The 14,009-nt window shown below is 57.9% G+C and overlaps 1 protein-coding gene across 3 annotated transcripts in view; it reads right to left on the bottom strand.

Annotated features, from left to right (window-relative positions):
- Nucleotides 1-1,330: 1,330 nt before the first annotated feature.
- The window catches only part of KCNH6 (potassium voltage-gated channel subfamily H member 6), a 34,002-nt gene continuing 21,323 nt past the window's right edge, over nucleotides 1,331-14,009 (bottom strand). For all 3 annotated transcript variants that reach the window (XM_076356529.1, XM_076356531.1, XM_076356530.1), the window contains 10 exons: nucleotides 11,195-11,623; nucleotides 10,022-10,421; nucleotides 9,499-9,698; nucleotides 7,309-7,561; nucleotides 6,656-6,849; nucleotides 5,660-5,759; nucleotides 5,112-5,399; nucleotides 4,452-4,632; nucleotides 3,086-3,284; nucleotides 1,331-2,692 (listed from right to left, as the gene is read on the bottom strand). In XM_076356529.1, the coding sequence (XP_076212644.1) occupies nucleotides 2,405-2,692; nucleotides 3,086-3,284; nucleotides 4,452-4,632; nucleotides 5,112-5,399; nucleotides 5,660-5,759; nucleotides 6,656-6,849; nucleotides 7,309-7,561; nucleotides 9,499-9,698; nucleotides 10,022-10,421; nucleotides 11,195-11,623 (2,532 nt within the window). In that variant the 3' untranslated portion in view covers nucleotides 1,331-2,404. The remainder of the gene's footprint in view (nucleotides 2,693-3,085; nucleotides 3,285-4,451; nucleotides 4,633-5,111; nucleotides 5,400-5,659; nucleotides 5,760-6,655; nucleotides 6,850-7,308; nucleotides 7,562-9,498; nucleotides 9,699-10,021; nucleotides 10,422-11,194; nucleotides 11,624-14,009) is intronic.

Genomic DNA, 14,009 nt, shown 5'->3' on the forward strand with positions numbered 1-14,009 from the left:
AGACTCTCGGGCATCTATTGGGTAATTCACCCGTCCGTTTGGCCCTCTTCGGTCTTCTAATGGTCGCTTTGCCCTTCATTCCAAACGGACGCTCACCCTCCGGCTGGGATAACCTACCGTTGCGTTTGACCCCGCCTCGGAGGGAGGCCACGGTCGTTCTCGACATCTTACTGGCTACAAGGGGTCGCAGTGGAGCGAGGCGGAATCTTGAGCCCTTATTGATAATCGATTGGCTGGAAGCGGGGTCAGTCACGTCAGCCCGAGGCGGGCGGGGGGCACTTCAGGCGCACGGCGGTGCCGCGCGTTCGAGTCCCGCTTCCGCCGAGTGGCGGACGGGGACGGGCTTGTCTCTAATTAACCGCAGCTTAATTATGGGGTTTTATTTTTGGTAGCACGCAGCGGCATGGGCGTCTGCCCGGCGCCTTACTGGGGGAAGGGGCACAGGTGGGCATCGGCTTCCTAGGGAGCTCCTGCCTGGAGCAGGGCAGGCTGAGGCCCAGCATCTGGCTTGAGCCCCCACGAGCAGCTTGGCTCCCTCACGGCAGGGCCGGCTGGGTGCCCCAGGCCCTGGCCCGGGGTGCAGGTGCTCCCTGGGTGCTGTGCACGTCCCGAGAGGGCCTCGAGGCCTCCTGGCTCTCTAGGCCGAGGCACGGGAGGGGGAGGAGGCGTCCCGGCCCCTGCCAGCCAGAACCTGAGCTGGCCCGGGGTATAAATAGCCCCTTTGTGGGGCTGTGCCTGCCTGGGGTCTGGGCAGGGGCTGCTGGCTGGTTTTAGCCCCCTTGCTGCCCCACGGAGCAAGATCAACTGGGGAGAGGCAGGTTTAACCCCCTGCTGAGGGCACGGGGTCTGTCCTCGCCTCTCGGCAGCCATATGGGATCCATTATGGGTGATACTGGGTCTAGCCCTCCTGAAGGAGCAGTCCCATTTGGACAGGAGCCGTGTCCCCCTCAGCAAGGGATGTAGGTTGGGCTCTAGGTATCGCTGTGCTCATCTGAAGTCCCGCTTGCTGCAAGGACTCTTGGTGTAATCTTTGTCTGAGGTCTGTTTGTGAGGTCATTTCTCATACGCCGGAGAACAGCAGCGGGCTGGTCTTGTACAAAAGCTTTTGCAAATTTCTGCTGAATCTGAACTGCATCCTATTGGGAAGGAATTGCTCAGCAAAGCCCCCCCGGCCCCATCCTTGACCTGTAAGACCTGCACGTGGGCCCTGGATGAAGAAACTGGGGTTTGACCACAGCCTTTTCAGGGGTCTTTGCAGATTAGCACCTGTGCTTTGTACTGCCAGGGATGAATTCATGGCTGCTCCCAACAAACACAGCTGTAATCCGCATTAGGTGCCAAAAACATCTTTATTAGCAAAGTGTACACTAAAACTCCAGAGAAAGAGATGCTCACAGTTTTACTACTCTCAAAGGGAGCTCGATACATTACTTGAGCAGGCGGCCTAGGACTGTCACAGCATCTAACCGAATGGCAAGGCGGCAGTGCTAAGTGGGCTTCTCCTACGGGGGATGCTGCGGGAGTTTGCCGGGGAAAGGGCTGGGGAGGAGGAAGCATCTATCAAACCTTTATCAAAAGAGAGAAGCTGGGAGGAAGGGCTGGAGATGAGGTGTCTGGGGCTTTTCGGCTTTCCAGGATTGTGCTTTTGAGTTTTGTGCTTTATGCCCAGGCCGGTGACCAGTTAGGTTTATCTGGGGAGTTGTGGCATATGTGTTGGGGTTTGCAAGGCGCGATCAGCCTTGCTGGAGAAGTCAGTGCCCTAGGACTCGTGCTGAAGCATGCTGAAGTGGCAGGAGCTGTTGGCCCTTAGTTTCTCAGTGGCAGTCAAGTAGGACAAGGATAGCTTCTGTCCTCGGTCCTTGTCCTGGGCTTCCCACCTGCAGCTCCCCCCAGTGCCACACTGTGGAGATCTCCTCCTCCTCCTCTGGTGACTACCCTTTCTGTAATGCCCACAGGCTCCGCTGGACTAAGCCCAGTACCAATGCAATGGTCCCTGCTCCAAAGAGCTGACAGCAAAGTGGCCTCACAGCTAAGGGCTGTGGATTTGCTGTCCTCCGGTTGCTGTGGCTCACTTGGCTTGCGCTGTTCTCGAGAGGAAGCCTTGGCAAGGAAGAGGCGGTGGGTACCGTTTGGCCTAGCCAGCTTGTTGGTGGCCGTAAGAAAGAACTGCTCTGGGTTCACTATAATGGGCAAATGAAATCTACTCTATGGGAACTGCTGGAAAACGTTGACCTTGGAAGCCAGCCACTCTACGCTTCCTTTCACGGTGGCAGAAGACAGCTATAAATTATACCCCTGAGCCAATGGCATTGTCCTCTGTCTTACCCTTGCAGTCAAAATCAACATCAACTGTCCGAGCTCGCAGTTGAGGTTCCTCTTGACTTGCTTCGCAGCCCCCACACCTCTAACTTCCAGGAAGCACTGGGTCGGAGAGGTGTCTCTGAATGTCCTGGTGCTCGGAAGATGCCTCCAAGTGCTCAGGGAGGGAAGGGAAACGAGAGCCCCAGAAGAGTCCCTGGGTATTTGCTGCCCTTTGGTGGGGAGGCTCTGGGTTCGGGAGAGGTGGGGAATGGTGCTCCTGCTCAGAGTAGACCGTCATGGTTTCATCAGATGCCACAGCGAGGTGCATCCCACTTGACAAGGAGTCCCTGGATTTCAAGTGGAACTTTTCTACCTCTGTGTAGCTTGGGCTCTGGTGGGAAAGGAGGAACCAGGTGGGTTATGGCAAAAGCAAAACAAAGTAGCCACGCTCTCTCCTCACCCCATCAGGCCCTAAGCCCCAAAATGTTATTTTTTGCCTGAGGAAGCCTCAGAGCAGAGGAACCCACTCCCCTCCCTACAGATGGGGCAACCTGGTAGTGCTGGAGATGGCAGGCTGTGCTCCAAAATCAGCGATACACTGGGCAGAAGCATCTCTAGGTAGATCTACTCCCATTTCAAGACCCCGGGGCTTTGCCTGGACCCCCGAACGCTTGGCCGTGCTTTGCCTGCAGGGAGGCTGGAGGAAACCTCTGGCCCTCCAGGACCCATCTGCCTGGGGCAGAAGGAAGCTCGGCCGGTGCTGAGCCAGGAGGGATGGCCTTACCTGCTCCGGGGTCATCGTCTCCTCGTCCTCCAGGGGTGTGCAGGGGGTGAGCGGCTCCAGGCTCCGCGGGAGGATGCCGTACATCGCCAGGTTGTGGGAGGACGGCGAGATGGGGCTGTATGCGGGCGGCACTTGGGACAGCTGGCGCTGCAGGAGCTGGAGGATTATATTAATGTCTGACGACATCCTGGACTCCAGCCTGGGGACAGAGCAGCCCGGCATTAGTGCAGTGCATCCCGCTGCATCCCATGAGAGCCAGACCCGCGGCTGGGCAGGGGAGGCGCTGGGGAGGAGGCGGCGATACAGCTGCCCGAGGGTGATGATGCTTTGCCTGGTGCTGCTTGGTGAGGCTTTCAGAGAGCTTCACACCAGCACTGCCACAGAGAGATCAATCCTGCCACCTCTCTCCTGCCACACTCAATCATCCCCTGCCCAATTTTTTGTGGAGCCAAACTGGGATCTGGAGCGGGGAACTGAACAAAGCTAAAACTATGCCAGAGGGGGCAAAAATTGCAATGGTTAGTTGTAATCTGGATCAATTCTCCAGGCCAGCTGCCTGTGCTGACAGATGGGAGCAAGGCAGGTTTGGTGCCAACCATTTTTAACTGAGGAACAGAAGGAAATGGAAAAGTAGAATAAGTCCCTTCCTTTTGCCTTGTCCTTGACTGAAACGAGCAGCTCTGGCAGGAGTGGGCACAGCCCCCCTCGCAGGCAACGGTCCTGGCAATGTTTACGGAGTGGGTAGGAGATCTGTCCCCTGCTGCCGGGGATGGCACGTTGGTGAGACACTAAAATATGTGTGTGGGCACTGTGGTGAAGTGAGCTTAACATGGGCAGCAGCCGTGGGTGGGAGAGCCAGCCGCTCGTGTGGGTGCTGCCTGGGGCCTTTAAACCTGTGTCTCTGGTGTGGGCTCTTCCTTCTCATTCAGAAATCATGTCTTTTTTCTTATTTAGAGGGCAACAACGTGCATGAGGCTCATTTGCTCGAGCAAGAGGATGTTTGCAGCTCTTTGCAACAGGAAGAAGAGGCCTGCAAAGGGCTTAGGCCATGAACCTGTGGGTGGTTTCATGTCTGCGGTTGCATCGAGTTTGGAGGCAGCGGCAAAGCGGCAGATCCCAGGTGTGGTGGGACAGCGGCAGACAAGGTGCTGGGCTGCAGCCAGGGCCAGGACTTGCAGTTTGAGAAGCCGCTGCATTTGCAAAGTGCTTCCACCACCTCCCCAAGGAATGCAGCGTCCCAGGGGGTCAGGACGTGGCATCTGCTGCACACAGAACCCACTGCAGCCACCCCTGGAGAGCAGGAGAAGGTGATGGCCCAGAGCCCCCCTGTGTGCTCTCCAACCCTGTACCCCGGGCACCTGCCCACCTGCTGAGCTGGGCCTGCAGGAGCTCCAGCCTGGACTCGATCTGCCCTGGTCTGTAGTCGCTGTGCAGGGGGATGTCCCGTGAGCTGTGTACCAAGGACATGTGTTGCAAAGGCTCTGGGTGGTGGTTCGGCCTTCGGTCCTCCCAGAAGGTGAACATATTGGGGATGTCCAGGGGGGTGTCTGGAAGGAGAGGAGACATCTCAGCCCTTCTGTCTTGCATCCCCCAGCCCCACTCTCATGGAGATGCTCCAGAGTCCATCACCCAACATGTTCATGGAGAGCCATCACCCTGACATATATGGTGCTCAGGGAGAGTCCATCACCCTAGCACCTGAGGTGCTTATGGGGATCCATCACCCTGGCACCCAAGGTGCTCATGGACAGTCCATCACACTGGCACCCAACGCGCCTATAGAAGGCACATAGCATTTGGCCCCTTGGGGCAGCCCCAAAGGGGTCCCTGGGTGCTAGGAGAAACTGCAGGGCACGGGAGGGACAGAGCAGATACTACTGAGGACAAAAGGCAGCAAAGACCCTTGGCCACAAGCATGGCTCCCCTCAAATCCGCGTGAGTTGCTCCGCTCTGCCCCAAATCAAGGCCACCATGCCCGAGCATCTCTCGCCACCCTCCTGCCAGCTTTGGCTGCAGCTGTGGGTACCTGCGTAGGACTGGCTGCTCTCCGCTGCCTGCTTGCTGACCTCTGTGCCGCTGGCGTTGGTGGTGACAAGGCTGAGCGCGGGCAAAGCAAAGTCATCCTTTTTGGATGTGGGGAAGGGCTCAGCTTTCGTAGGGCTGCCAGTCTTGGCCTCGTCATCACTGGTCTGGGAGCAGGGAGTGGTGCTGCTGCCCAGGTCGTCCCACTGGTCCTTACTCAGCGGGTCCTGCGGGTTGGTGAGCTCTGAGTAGGTGTGATACTGCTCTGCATCAGAGATGCCCGCGTCTGGGTCTGTGGGGCAGCACAACAGGTTAATCTGGGGAGTACGACATGGCAAAATCAGCCCCCATCACCTCTAGGGCGCCTGTAGGGCTGGGACATCCTAAGGAGAGGGAGGGAAAGGCAGCGTGGGTGTCCCCAGAGTGGGGACATACAGGCTGGTCTGCAGGGACAGAGGCACTGATGGCCACCTCTGCTTTAGGGCAGTAATTAAATGATGATCCCGCTCCGCAGCCCCGCAAGCCGGGCTCTACCGACGCTGTGGGACTCACCAGGCTTGTTGGGCTGGCAAAGGGAATGCTTGCGTCGGCGTGCCCGCCGGTAGGTGCAGTCATACTCCTCGCTGAGTGGTGAGCGGGGAATGCTGTCTGCCTGAGGGATGAGAGGGGCTGGTCACCAGGGCAAGGGTGCCATGTCCCATCTGTGGGCACCAAGGCCCATCCATGGATGCCATGTCCCATCCATAGGTGCCACGTCCCATCCATGGGTGCCATGGCCCTGGGTGCCTTGGGGGCTACAGCCCATTCAGCATCCTCCTAGGGCTGGTCTCCAGCTCTGCCTCTCCATCACTGCCCTGTCCCACCCAGTGGCTCCTGGACTGGTGGCATAGCTCGAGGGATCCTAGAGGCTGGCCTTGGTGCTCTGAGACTGAGTTGAGGGTGTCAGGGCCATGGGGAGGGAAGGAGCAGCCTGAGGTGGGGCAGGATGTCCTGGAGTGGGACAGGACACAGAGGGAATTTGACTTTCTTTTCTATCTTACCAGGCAAGTGTCTCTGAAAAAAATATCGGGAAAGGACAAAGTCCAGTCATAAAGTTTAAGACTCAAACAGCAATGACAAAAATGCTCCAAGCCTTTAATGGATTGCAAACCTGATTATTTAAAAAGGAATTTTCAGAGGAAGCTGGTACCCAACTCAATGAAGCTTGGGAATATTTCTCACTTCAGCAGCCTCAAAACGTGTGTGACCCACTTGCCCAGGCTGGAGCAGTCCTGGAGATGATTTACAGGTGCTGCAGAGCAGGGTACTACCGACACGGCTTGTGGGGCCAACTTTTCCGAAGAGCTCAGGAACGTGCAGTATGCATGTGCTTGCTGGGCTGTGGGGGAAACCATAACCCCATGGAGAGTGCCTTGGGAAAAGTGGCTGTTGGCCAATCCACCACCAAACTGAGTGAGGAGCACCTGTTGACATCCTTGCTTCAGCCCTCCCACTTGCCAAATTTAAGGCATTGACCACATCCCTCCCTGGGTCAGCCCTGGCACTCACATCTCGCAGGTTAAAGGTGATCTCTAAGTTGCTCCAGAAGTTGTCAGAGAAGGCTGGGTACATGTCCAAGACCTCCAGCAGGTCCTCCCGCTGGATCTTGTGCAAGTCACAGTAGGTCAGGGCCCTCACGTCAGCATTGGACTTCCCTGGGCGGGCATAGAGGCTGATGGGCTCCCCAAAGATGTCGTTCTTCCCTGTGCCAACAGACAGCTCGTTAGGGGGAGGTGGGGACCCATCCCAGTTCCAGATGTACTGGACCGTCAGACCTCACTTTGGACAAGGGGATGCCCAGCAACCCCAACCCTGATTGTGGACGCTGGGGATTACACCATGAAAGCCATCACTGATGGGGAGACTGAGCCAGGGCAGTGGGTCATCAGTGATGGCTGGGAACTGCTGAGCCATACCCTGCTCTCCTCACTCCTTTGTGCCCTCTCCCTGGCATTTACAGGGGATCCTCCAGCCCCTGTCCACTGGTGCAGTCACTGGCCAGATGTTGAGGAACAGCCTTCCCTTCTCCAGGACATGGAGAAGTCCCTCACCTCTCACCTGCCACCCTTTGTGCACTGCTCATCACCTAATCACCCTTCACCCATCACCCTTCGCCCCTTGCCCATTGCCCCTCGCCCTCGTAGAAGGAAGGACTTTTCCACCTAAGATGGCCACCACAATGTCTTCCCGGAGGATCTCAATGGAGCCCCGGGAGATGAAGTAGAGTGTGGTGAGGACATCTCCATAGTGCACCAGGGTGTCTCCAGGCGGTGCATGAGTCGTCTTGAACTTCATGGCCAGGGCGCGTAGGCAGCCTTTGCTGGCTCCTCGGAAAGCCTTGCAGTTCTGGAGCAGTGTGCGGTTGAGGTGGAGGCAGATGTCTGCCTGCAGGCAGTCAGGGAAGCCCTTCAGCACCTGTGGAGGGTGAGGGAGAGATGCCATCATGCCATGGTCTCTGGGAAGGACCGCCATGGCAGCCCAGGCAGGCTGGGTGACATGCAGTGTGACACAGCGAGGCCAAATGGGGAGGCCCTGAGCCCAGAAAGCCAAAGCTGGGGACATCTTCTGATCTTCCCTTGGTGGACGCCTGCCTGCCTGTCCCTGGCTTGTACTGCAGGCGGCTGGGGATGAGAGTGCTCCTGAGCAGTAAATAATAATAACCAGATCAATCTATTTATACCCACTGGTGGCATATCCCCCTTTTCATCTTTCCGCCCACTAATCTTGGCTGAATGAGAGCACAAACTGGTAATGAGGTGCTGTCCTAATTAAACAGCACCTGCCTGAATGCCAAGAAGCAGCACGGGCCAGTTGTGTGCAGCAACAGCTAAATATACCCGTGGCAAATACCTCGCGTTGAACAAAAACTAAATCTGAAGGTGAAATCAAGGTAAAACTCACAATATGGAGAAAGCTGCTGCCACCGATGGCTCATGGTGTGAGGGTAAAATCAACCTGGGTTTGGTTTTTTTTTGGAGAACAGCGTATGGCCGTGGGGTCCCCCTTGCTCTCTTCTCACATCCCGCTGGTGGCCAAATCTGGGACAACCAGGCTGGGCCCAGTGAGTGCGGCTCATTCCCGGCTCCGTCACGATCTCACAGGCTGGCGGCAGTGCCTTAGTTTCCCTACTGGGAAATCAGGGGCGGATGAATTGATCGGGCCATGGGATGATTGATTAGATCATATTGTGTCTCAGCAGCATCCAGCAGGAATCGGTGTGAATGGCGGCATGTCCAAGCCGCCAGCTCAGTTCGTCGCAGGGGATTTGTGACCTGGGTTTGCACTAAGCCAGGAGAACCTGTGCTTGGTAGGGTGCCATGGCTTTGCTTCTAGTTATGTCACCTGCCACCAATGTCCAGCCCAGGGTGTCTCCTCCATGGGAGAGGATTAACCCAAAGCTCTCCCAGTAGCAAACCCCCAAATGCTGCCCAGTTGTTTAACGAGGCAGCAGCAGCTGAAGATGGAAAGGTTGAATTCATGCAAATCCATGTCCTGATAGTGCCCAGGGACGGAGAAGGATCAAGTCTTAGGAAAAAAGGGAGCATGAGCTGGGAATGAGCAGGCTAACGGCCTGCCCAGGGCCGAGAGACGGGGAGTACCAGGTCCCATCTCTCTCCTTGCCTTGTCCTTTCTCATTCCTCTCTCTGCCTTGCAGCCGGCTGAGCCAGTATGTTTGTGCACTGGACCCTGCGGCCGTCAGCCGAGTCCTGCCACCCCGGCCACAGCCTGGGACTCCTCGGCTGAGCCCCCTCCTCACCCCCATGGTGCCCCAGCGCCGTTGGCACAAGCATCCCTGCCGGGCTCAGAGACACGGCGCCTCTCCAGCGCGGCTCCGCCATTGATCCCCCCTTTGCTAACAAACAGCCGCCTCTCTGGGCTCTAATTAAAATGGATCGAGGTTTATTTAAATGCCCTCCTTTCCCTGCTGCCGAGAGCGGGATGCACTTTGCTTAGCAACCAGCGGTGTGGAGAGGAGCTGGATCGATACCAGCTCCGCGTCTCTGTGACACCAACAGACACCGACCTGAAAGTGCTCGGTGCCGACAGGTGCTCTGAGCTCCTCACCAGCGTGCCGGCACCAAACCCGCTCTCCAGCCAAGAAATGCCGTCATGGCCTCAGAAGACCTCTGGGTAGATGTGGAGGGATGGACAGACAGAGGGAGAGAAGGAGAAGGGGGGACGCAGGAGGCAGATGGGCAGACAGACTCTGTCTCCAGCCTCCCGAGTCTTTTCCTGCCTCCTCTCCACCCTGGTCGAAAGGATGGAAGTGTTTGGGTGGACCCAGAGCTGGACTCCGGGTCGTTCAGGACAAGGTGCGGTGAAGACATGGGGCTTCCCTGCCCTGTACTCACCGCATTCATGTCGATGCCGTTGGTGTAGGACCAGGCATGCTGGAAATACTCCTCCAGGCGCTGGCGCAGGGGGTTGGGGATCTGATGGAAGCGGATGAACTCCTTAACCCGCAGCATCTGTGTGTGGTAGCGGGCTGTGCCTGAGTACAGGCGCTGGATGATGGCGGAGACGTTGCCGAAGATGCTGGCGTACATCAGAGCTGCAACGAGAGGGCAGGACTCAGCAGGACGTGGGGAGATACATGTCCAACTACCTCAGACCTGGAACCAGCAGGTTTCCAGAGCCCGTATCTACCATGGACTTGAAACCAGTGGGTTTCTGAAATCCATATTTCTATCTATCTCCCCATCCGTTTGTCTGTGCAGAAGAGGCACAGGCAGAGGGAGAGATGCTCTCTTAAAACCCCACATGCTACAGCCTGGCAGGTTCTTGTTTCTCCCCAGAAACCTTGTTTCTCCCCAGAGCAGCCCCTCCAACCTCCAAGGCAGGGATGGGGACAGCAGGACACGGGCAAGCACTCACAGCCAATAAGCATGACACAGATGGAGAAGATCTTCTCGGAGTTGGTGTTGGGTGAGACGTTGCCAAACCCCACGCTGGTGAGGCTGCTGAAGGTGAAGTAGAGGGCAGTGACGTATTTATCCTTGATGGACGGGCCAGAGGAGAGGTCGCTGTCATTGTAGCGCTTGCCGATCTGGTCACCCAGGTTGTCCAGCCAGCCGATCTTGTGCTCCATGTAGGGCCTCTCCACGTTGCCGATGGCATACCAGATGCAGGCCAGCCAGTGGGCAATGAGGGCAAAGGTGCACATGAGCAGGAAGAGCACGGCTGCTCCATACTCGGAGTAGCGGTCCAGCTTGCGGGCCACGCGGACCAGGCGCAGCAACCGGGCGGTCTTCAGGAGGCCAATGAGGGTGGTGGTCTGCAAGGGAGAGGTGAGAAACCTCAGGGACAAGCAGAAGATAAATCTGGCCAAAGGCATGTCTCCAGCCTAGCCGTGCTCCCTTTGAAGGATAAAAATGCACTTCTAGAGCATGAATCACCTTGTCCTGGAGGTGACATCTGAAATAGGTTAGATGAATCATGCCACAGAAAGGGCAGTTTCCCTCCGCTGACCATAAAGGGAACAAGCCCTGGGATTACAGGTGAGCAAGTGAGAAGAGCCAAGGCCAACCCCATGTTTCCTGATGGGTCCTCACCTTGCCAACTGTTGCTCCCAAAACAGCTGCCTTTCACCCCATCCCACAGGCTCTCAGCCGAGGTGGGACCTCCGGGTAGCGCAGTAACCACAGGGGCCATCCCATTGCCAACATTTTGAGTCTGGCTGGCAATGCGACCCCAAATTCGGCCTCGCTGGCATGTGAGGCCAGTCCCTAAACTGAGCTCCCAGCCTGCTCTGTGGGGTCAGCCCCAGCAAGGGGAGTGGGTCCAGTTAGACACTATCTTAGCACTTACAGTAGGGTCTGTGTGGCTGTCTGACCCTACTAAATAAAATCCCAGGTCCCAGCTGCTTAATAAAAACCTGTAATGACATCCTTGCCCGTCCCTCTGACTAACCACCCCCCTCCTTGCAGATCTAACCATCCACTGCTTATATCAAGCCTTCCATATCCCTCTCTTTCTCTCCCATACATCTCTCCCCATCCATTCATGAGTCCCCTCCTTTCCTGATGGACCTCCAGGCCCTGCCTGTACCTCATCAGAGCCAGAGCGGAAGATGAGCAGGTCAAAGGGGATGGCGGCGACCATGTCGATGAGGAACCATCCCTTGAAATAGTGGATGGCAATCTTGCCAGGGTGGCTCACCACCTCGTCGTTGATGTTGACGTAGGTGGTACGGAAGTTGATGACAATGTCCACGATGAACATGATGTCCACAATGAGGTCAATGATGTTGAGTGGGTCACAGGAATAGCTGCAGTCCCAGTGCTTCTCCTCCACCTGCTCCTCATTGAGCAGGAAGGCAGCCGAGTAGGGGGTGAAGACAGCTGTGTAGATGACCAGCAGAAGGATGAGCCAGTCCCACACAGCCTTGAAGGGACTGTAGTGCAGGATGGTCCATCGGTGGATGCGTGGTGCCTGCAGCTTGTACTCGGGAAGGACGTCAGCACCCAGGGACAGCACCTGCCAGGAGATGGGTGTGAGAAGGACAGGAGACCAGGAGAGAGGTTGGATAAGGCCAGAAGCCAGGCAAGGGGTTCCCATGTGCTGGTGGGGCAGTGAGGAGCATGCAGTGGGTTTCCTACATCCTTTTCACCTTTGTCGCCTTCATGTGTGTTTGTCCAGGAGGCCACAAGGTGAGTTGCCCACTATGGCTGACATCAAGGTCTGCCCGGCTCCTCGTCCATCTCTAATGGCCAGTGCACCCTTGGGGCAAGTGTTTACCTGCTTTATGCCTTTCAGACCCTACCACGCTGGCAGGGAGGAAAATGCCTCCTGCTATGCCTCCTTGTGCCCTCAGCTGTGTGCCACCAGCCCAGAAGCTGCTGGGTGTCCCTGGCACAACAAGCCTGGAGGTCTAGTCCCATGGCTGTAGCATGGCCTGGCCCCAAAGGTGATGGCACGTTAGGCATCCCGCAAGCCTTGCACGGTGCCTTTCTTGGCCCCAGCGGGGACCTTCCCCTGTCCTTCTGGCACAGATGTCCTCCCAGCAGAGGGGACAGCTTGGGCCACCCGCAGCAAAGCCTGGCCTCAGGCAATGCCCATTTCCCATCTGAGCAGCCCCAGGGAAGGGGTGACCTGCAGCCACCAATGTGGCCATCTCATACGTGCAGGCACCCTCCCATATTGTCATGTGTCCCTAGGTCTGTCTGCCCTCATGGGGACAGGCTCCCACGGCACCAGTGAGTCCCCACACATCCCAGCTCCCCCCTCCAGGATCAACGCCGGCTCCTGGTGAGCTCTGAAGCCACCCTGGGGACACAATGCAAGGTGCTGGCGACCAGGAAGGCTGGGGCTGTCCTGCTTTGGATGCTGAGAGACGGTGGTGTGAAGGGGCTTATTTGGAGCTGGGGGCAGCCGGAGCCTCCCTGCCTGCCCCTGCTGCTCCATTGTCCCCTGGGTGTCCCCACGGTGCTGGCCATCAGTGCCACCTGCGGAGGAGGGCGAGGGGCACCTCAGTGCCCTCTCCGCACACCGAGCCCCCAGCTAAAAGGATGCTTTTTGCAGGGCTGCAAAGGAGAGGAGAGAGGAGGCTCCACGTGCCCCGAGGCCACGGTGATGGGCACCACCACGATTCTGGCAACAGATCTGGAAGAAGGGCCTTCTTCCTGCACTGACACCCGTCTTGTTCAAGGGTTCAAGGGCTTCCCAGGGGCTCCTGGTGCTGCAACCCAGAGTGGATCCAGCCCCGCAGCCCCATCCCACCATGAGCAGCCGCTCCCACATCCCGCAGCCCCGGGACATTCAGTGGATCCCACGCCCCGGGGGTGTCCCCGGCTCCTACCTGCCTGCAGCTTGCCCGGCGCCCCAGGCGGCAGCTGACCCTCGAAGTCTGGGTGTCCACCTTGGGGGCCCCCAACCCTGCGCACCCAGGCAGTGACCGGCACGGCGGGCACAGCACTGGGGCTGCGGCATTGCCCACGCAGGCACACATGCACTCGGCCGGGCGGGTGGGAGACATGAAGCTGCGAAGGGCATTTGGGAGCACGGCGTGGATTAATCAAACCCGATCGATGCTGTGGCCCCCGTGGGGATGAGAGCGCCAATGGGGCAGCGGGAGCTGCCGACGTCACTGGTGGACAGAGAGGGGAGGGATTGGAAAAAGTGACCCAAATGCAATCATTGCGGAGGGGAATGAGGCACCAGCTGGGCTTGGGGACCGGCTCCCGCGGGGACGGCGGGGAAGGGGACAAGGCGATGCCGGTAAGACGCTTGGTCCCAAAGCTAAGACGTGCCCAGCAGACCTGAGACAGGCTCCTACACCTTGTGTCTGGGAAAACCAGCAACGCTCCCACCCTCAGCAGCTGAATCCCCCCGTCCTGCCTGGCCGGAGGCAGCTCTGTGGGGCCAGTCCTGAATTCGGGCCCCCAAATGCTGCTCCCCATGCTGGGACACCTGCCCTGCCCCTCATCCCTGCTCTTGGCACCCAGCTCTTGTGGCAGAAGCAAGAGCAGGTCAAGCCCCATTGTTTTCCAGGCAGGAATTAATAGAAAACCACAACCCCAAAGATTTGAGGCAGAAAAGGGAAGAGAAACAACCCCCAAAAGAACACCCAAACCAACACAGAGCAGGGAGCAGCTGCAGCCTCGTACCTTTCTGCACCTCAGGGACGGGGAGGGCTCCAGGTGGCACCCTTGGGTGGTCTGGGTGGCCCTGGGAGTCTCTGCGGGTGGCAGTGCCGGGTGCCCCCTGTGGCGATCCCGCTGGGTGCCCCTTCCCTCTTCCCCCTACCCCTGCACTTAGTGGCTTCAGCTGCAGCCGCAGGCTCATGGTGTGGGGTGCTGGGTGCTGGCAGCAGGGTGCTGGGTGCTGGGCAATGAGGGAGGGAGTGAGGCAGCTGCGGGAGGGA

The sequence above is a fragment of the Aptenodytes patagonicus genome, chromosome 20, assembly GCF_965638725.1.
Source record: "Aptenodytes patagonicus chromosome 20, bAptPat1.pri.cur, whole genome shotgun sequence".
In the NCBI taxonomy this organism is placed as follows: Eukaryota; Metazoa; Chordata; class Aves; order Sphenisciformes; family Spheniscidae; genus Aptenodytes; species Aptenodytes patagonicus.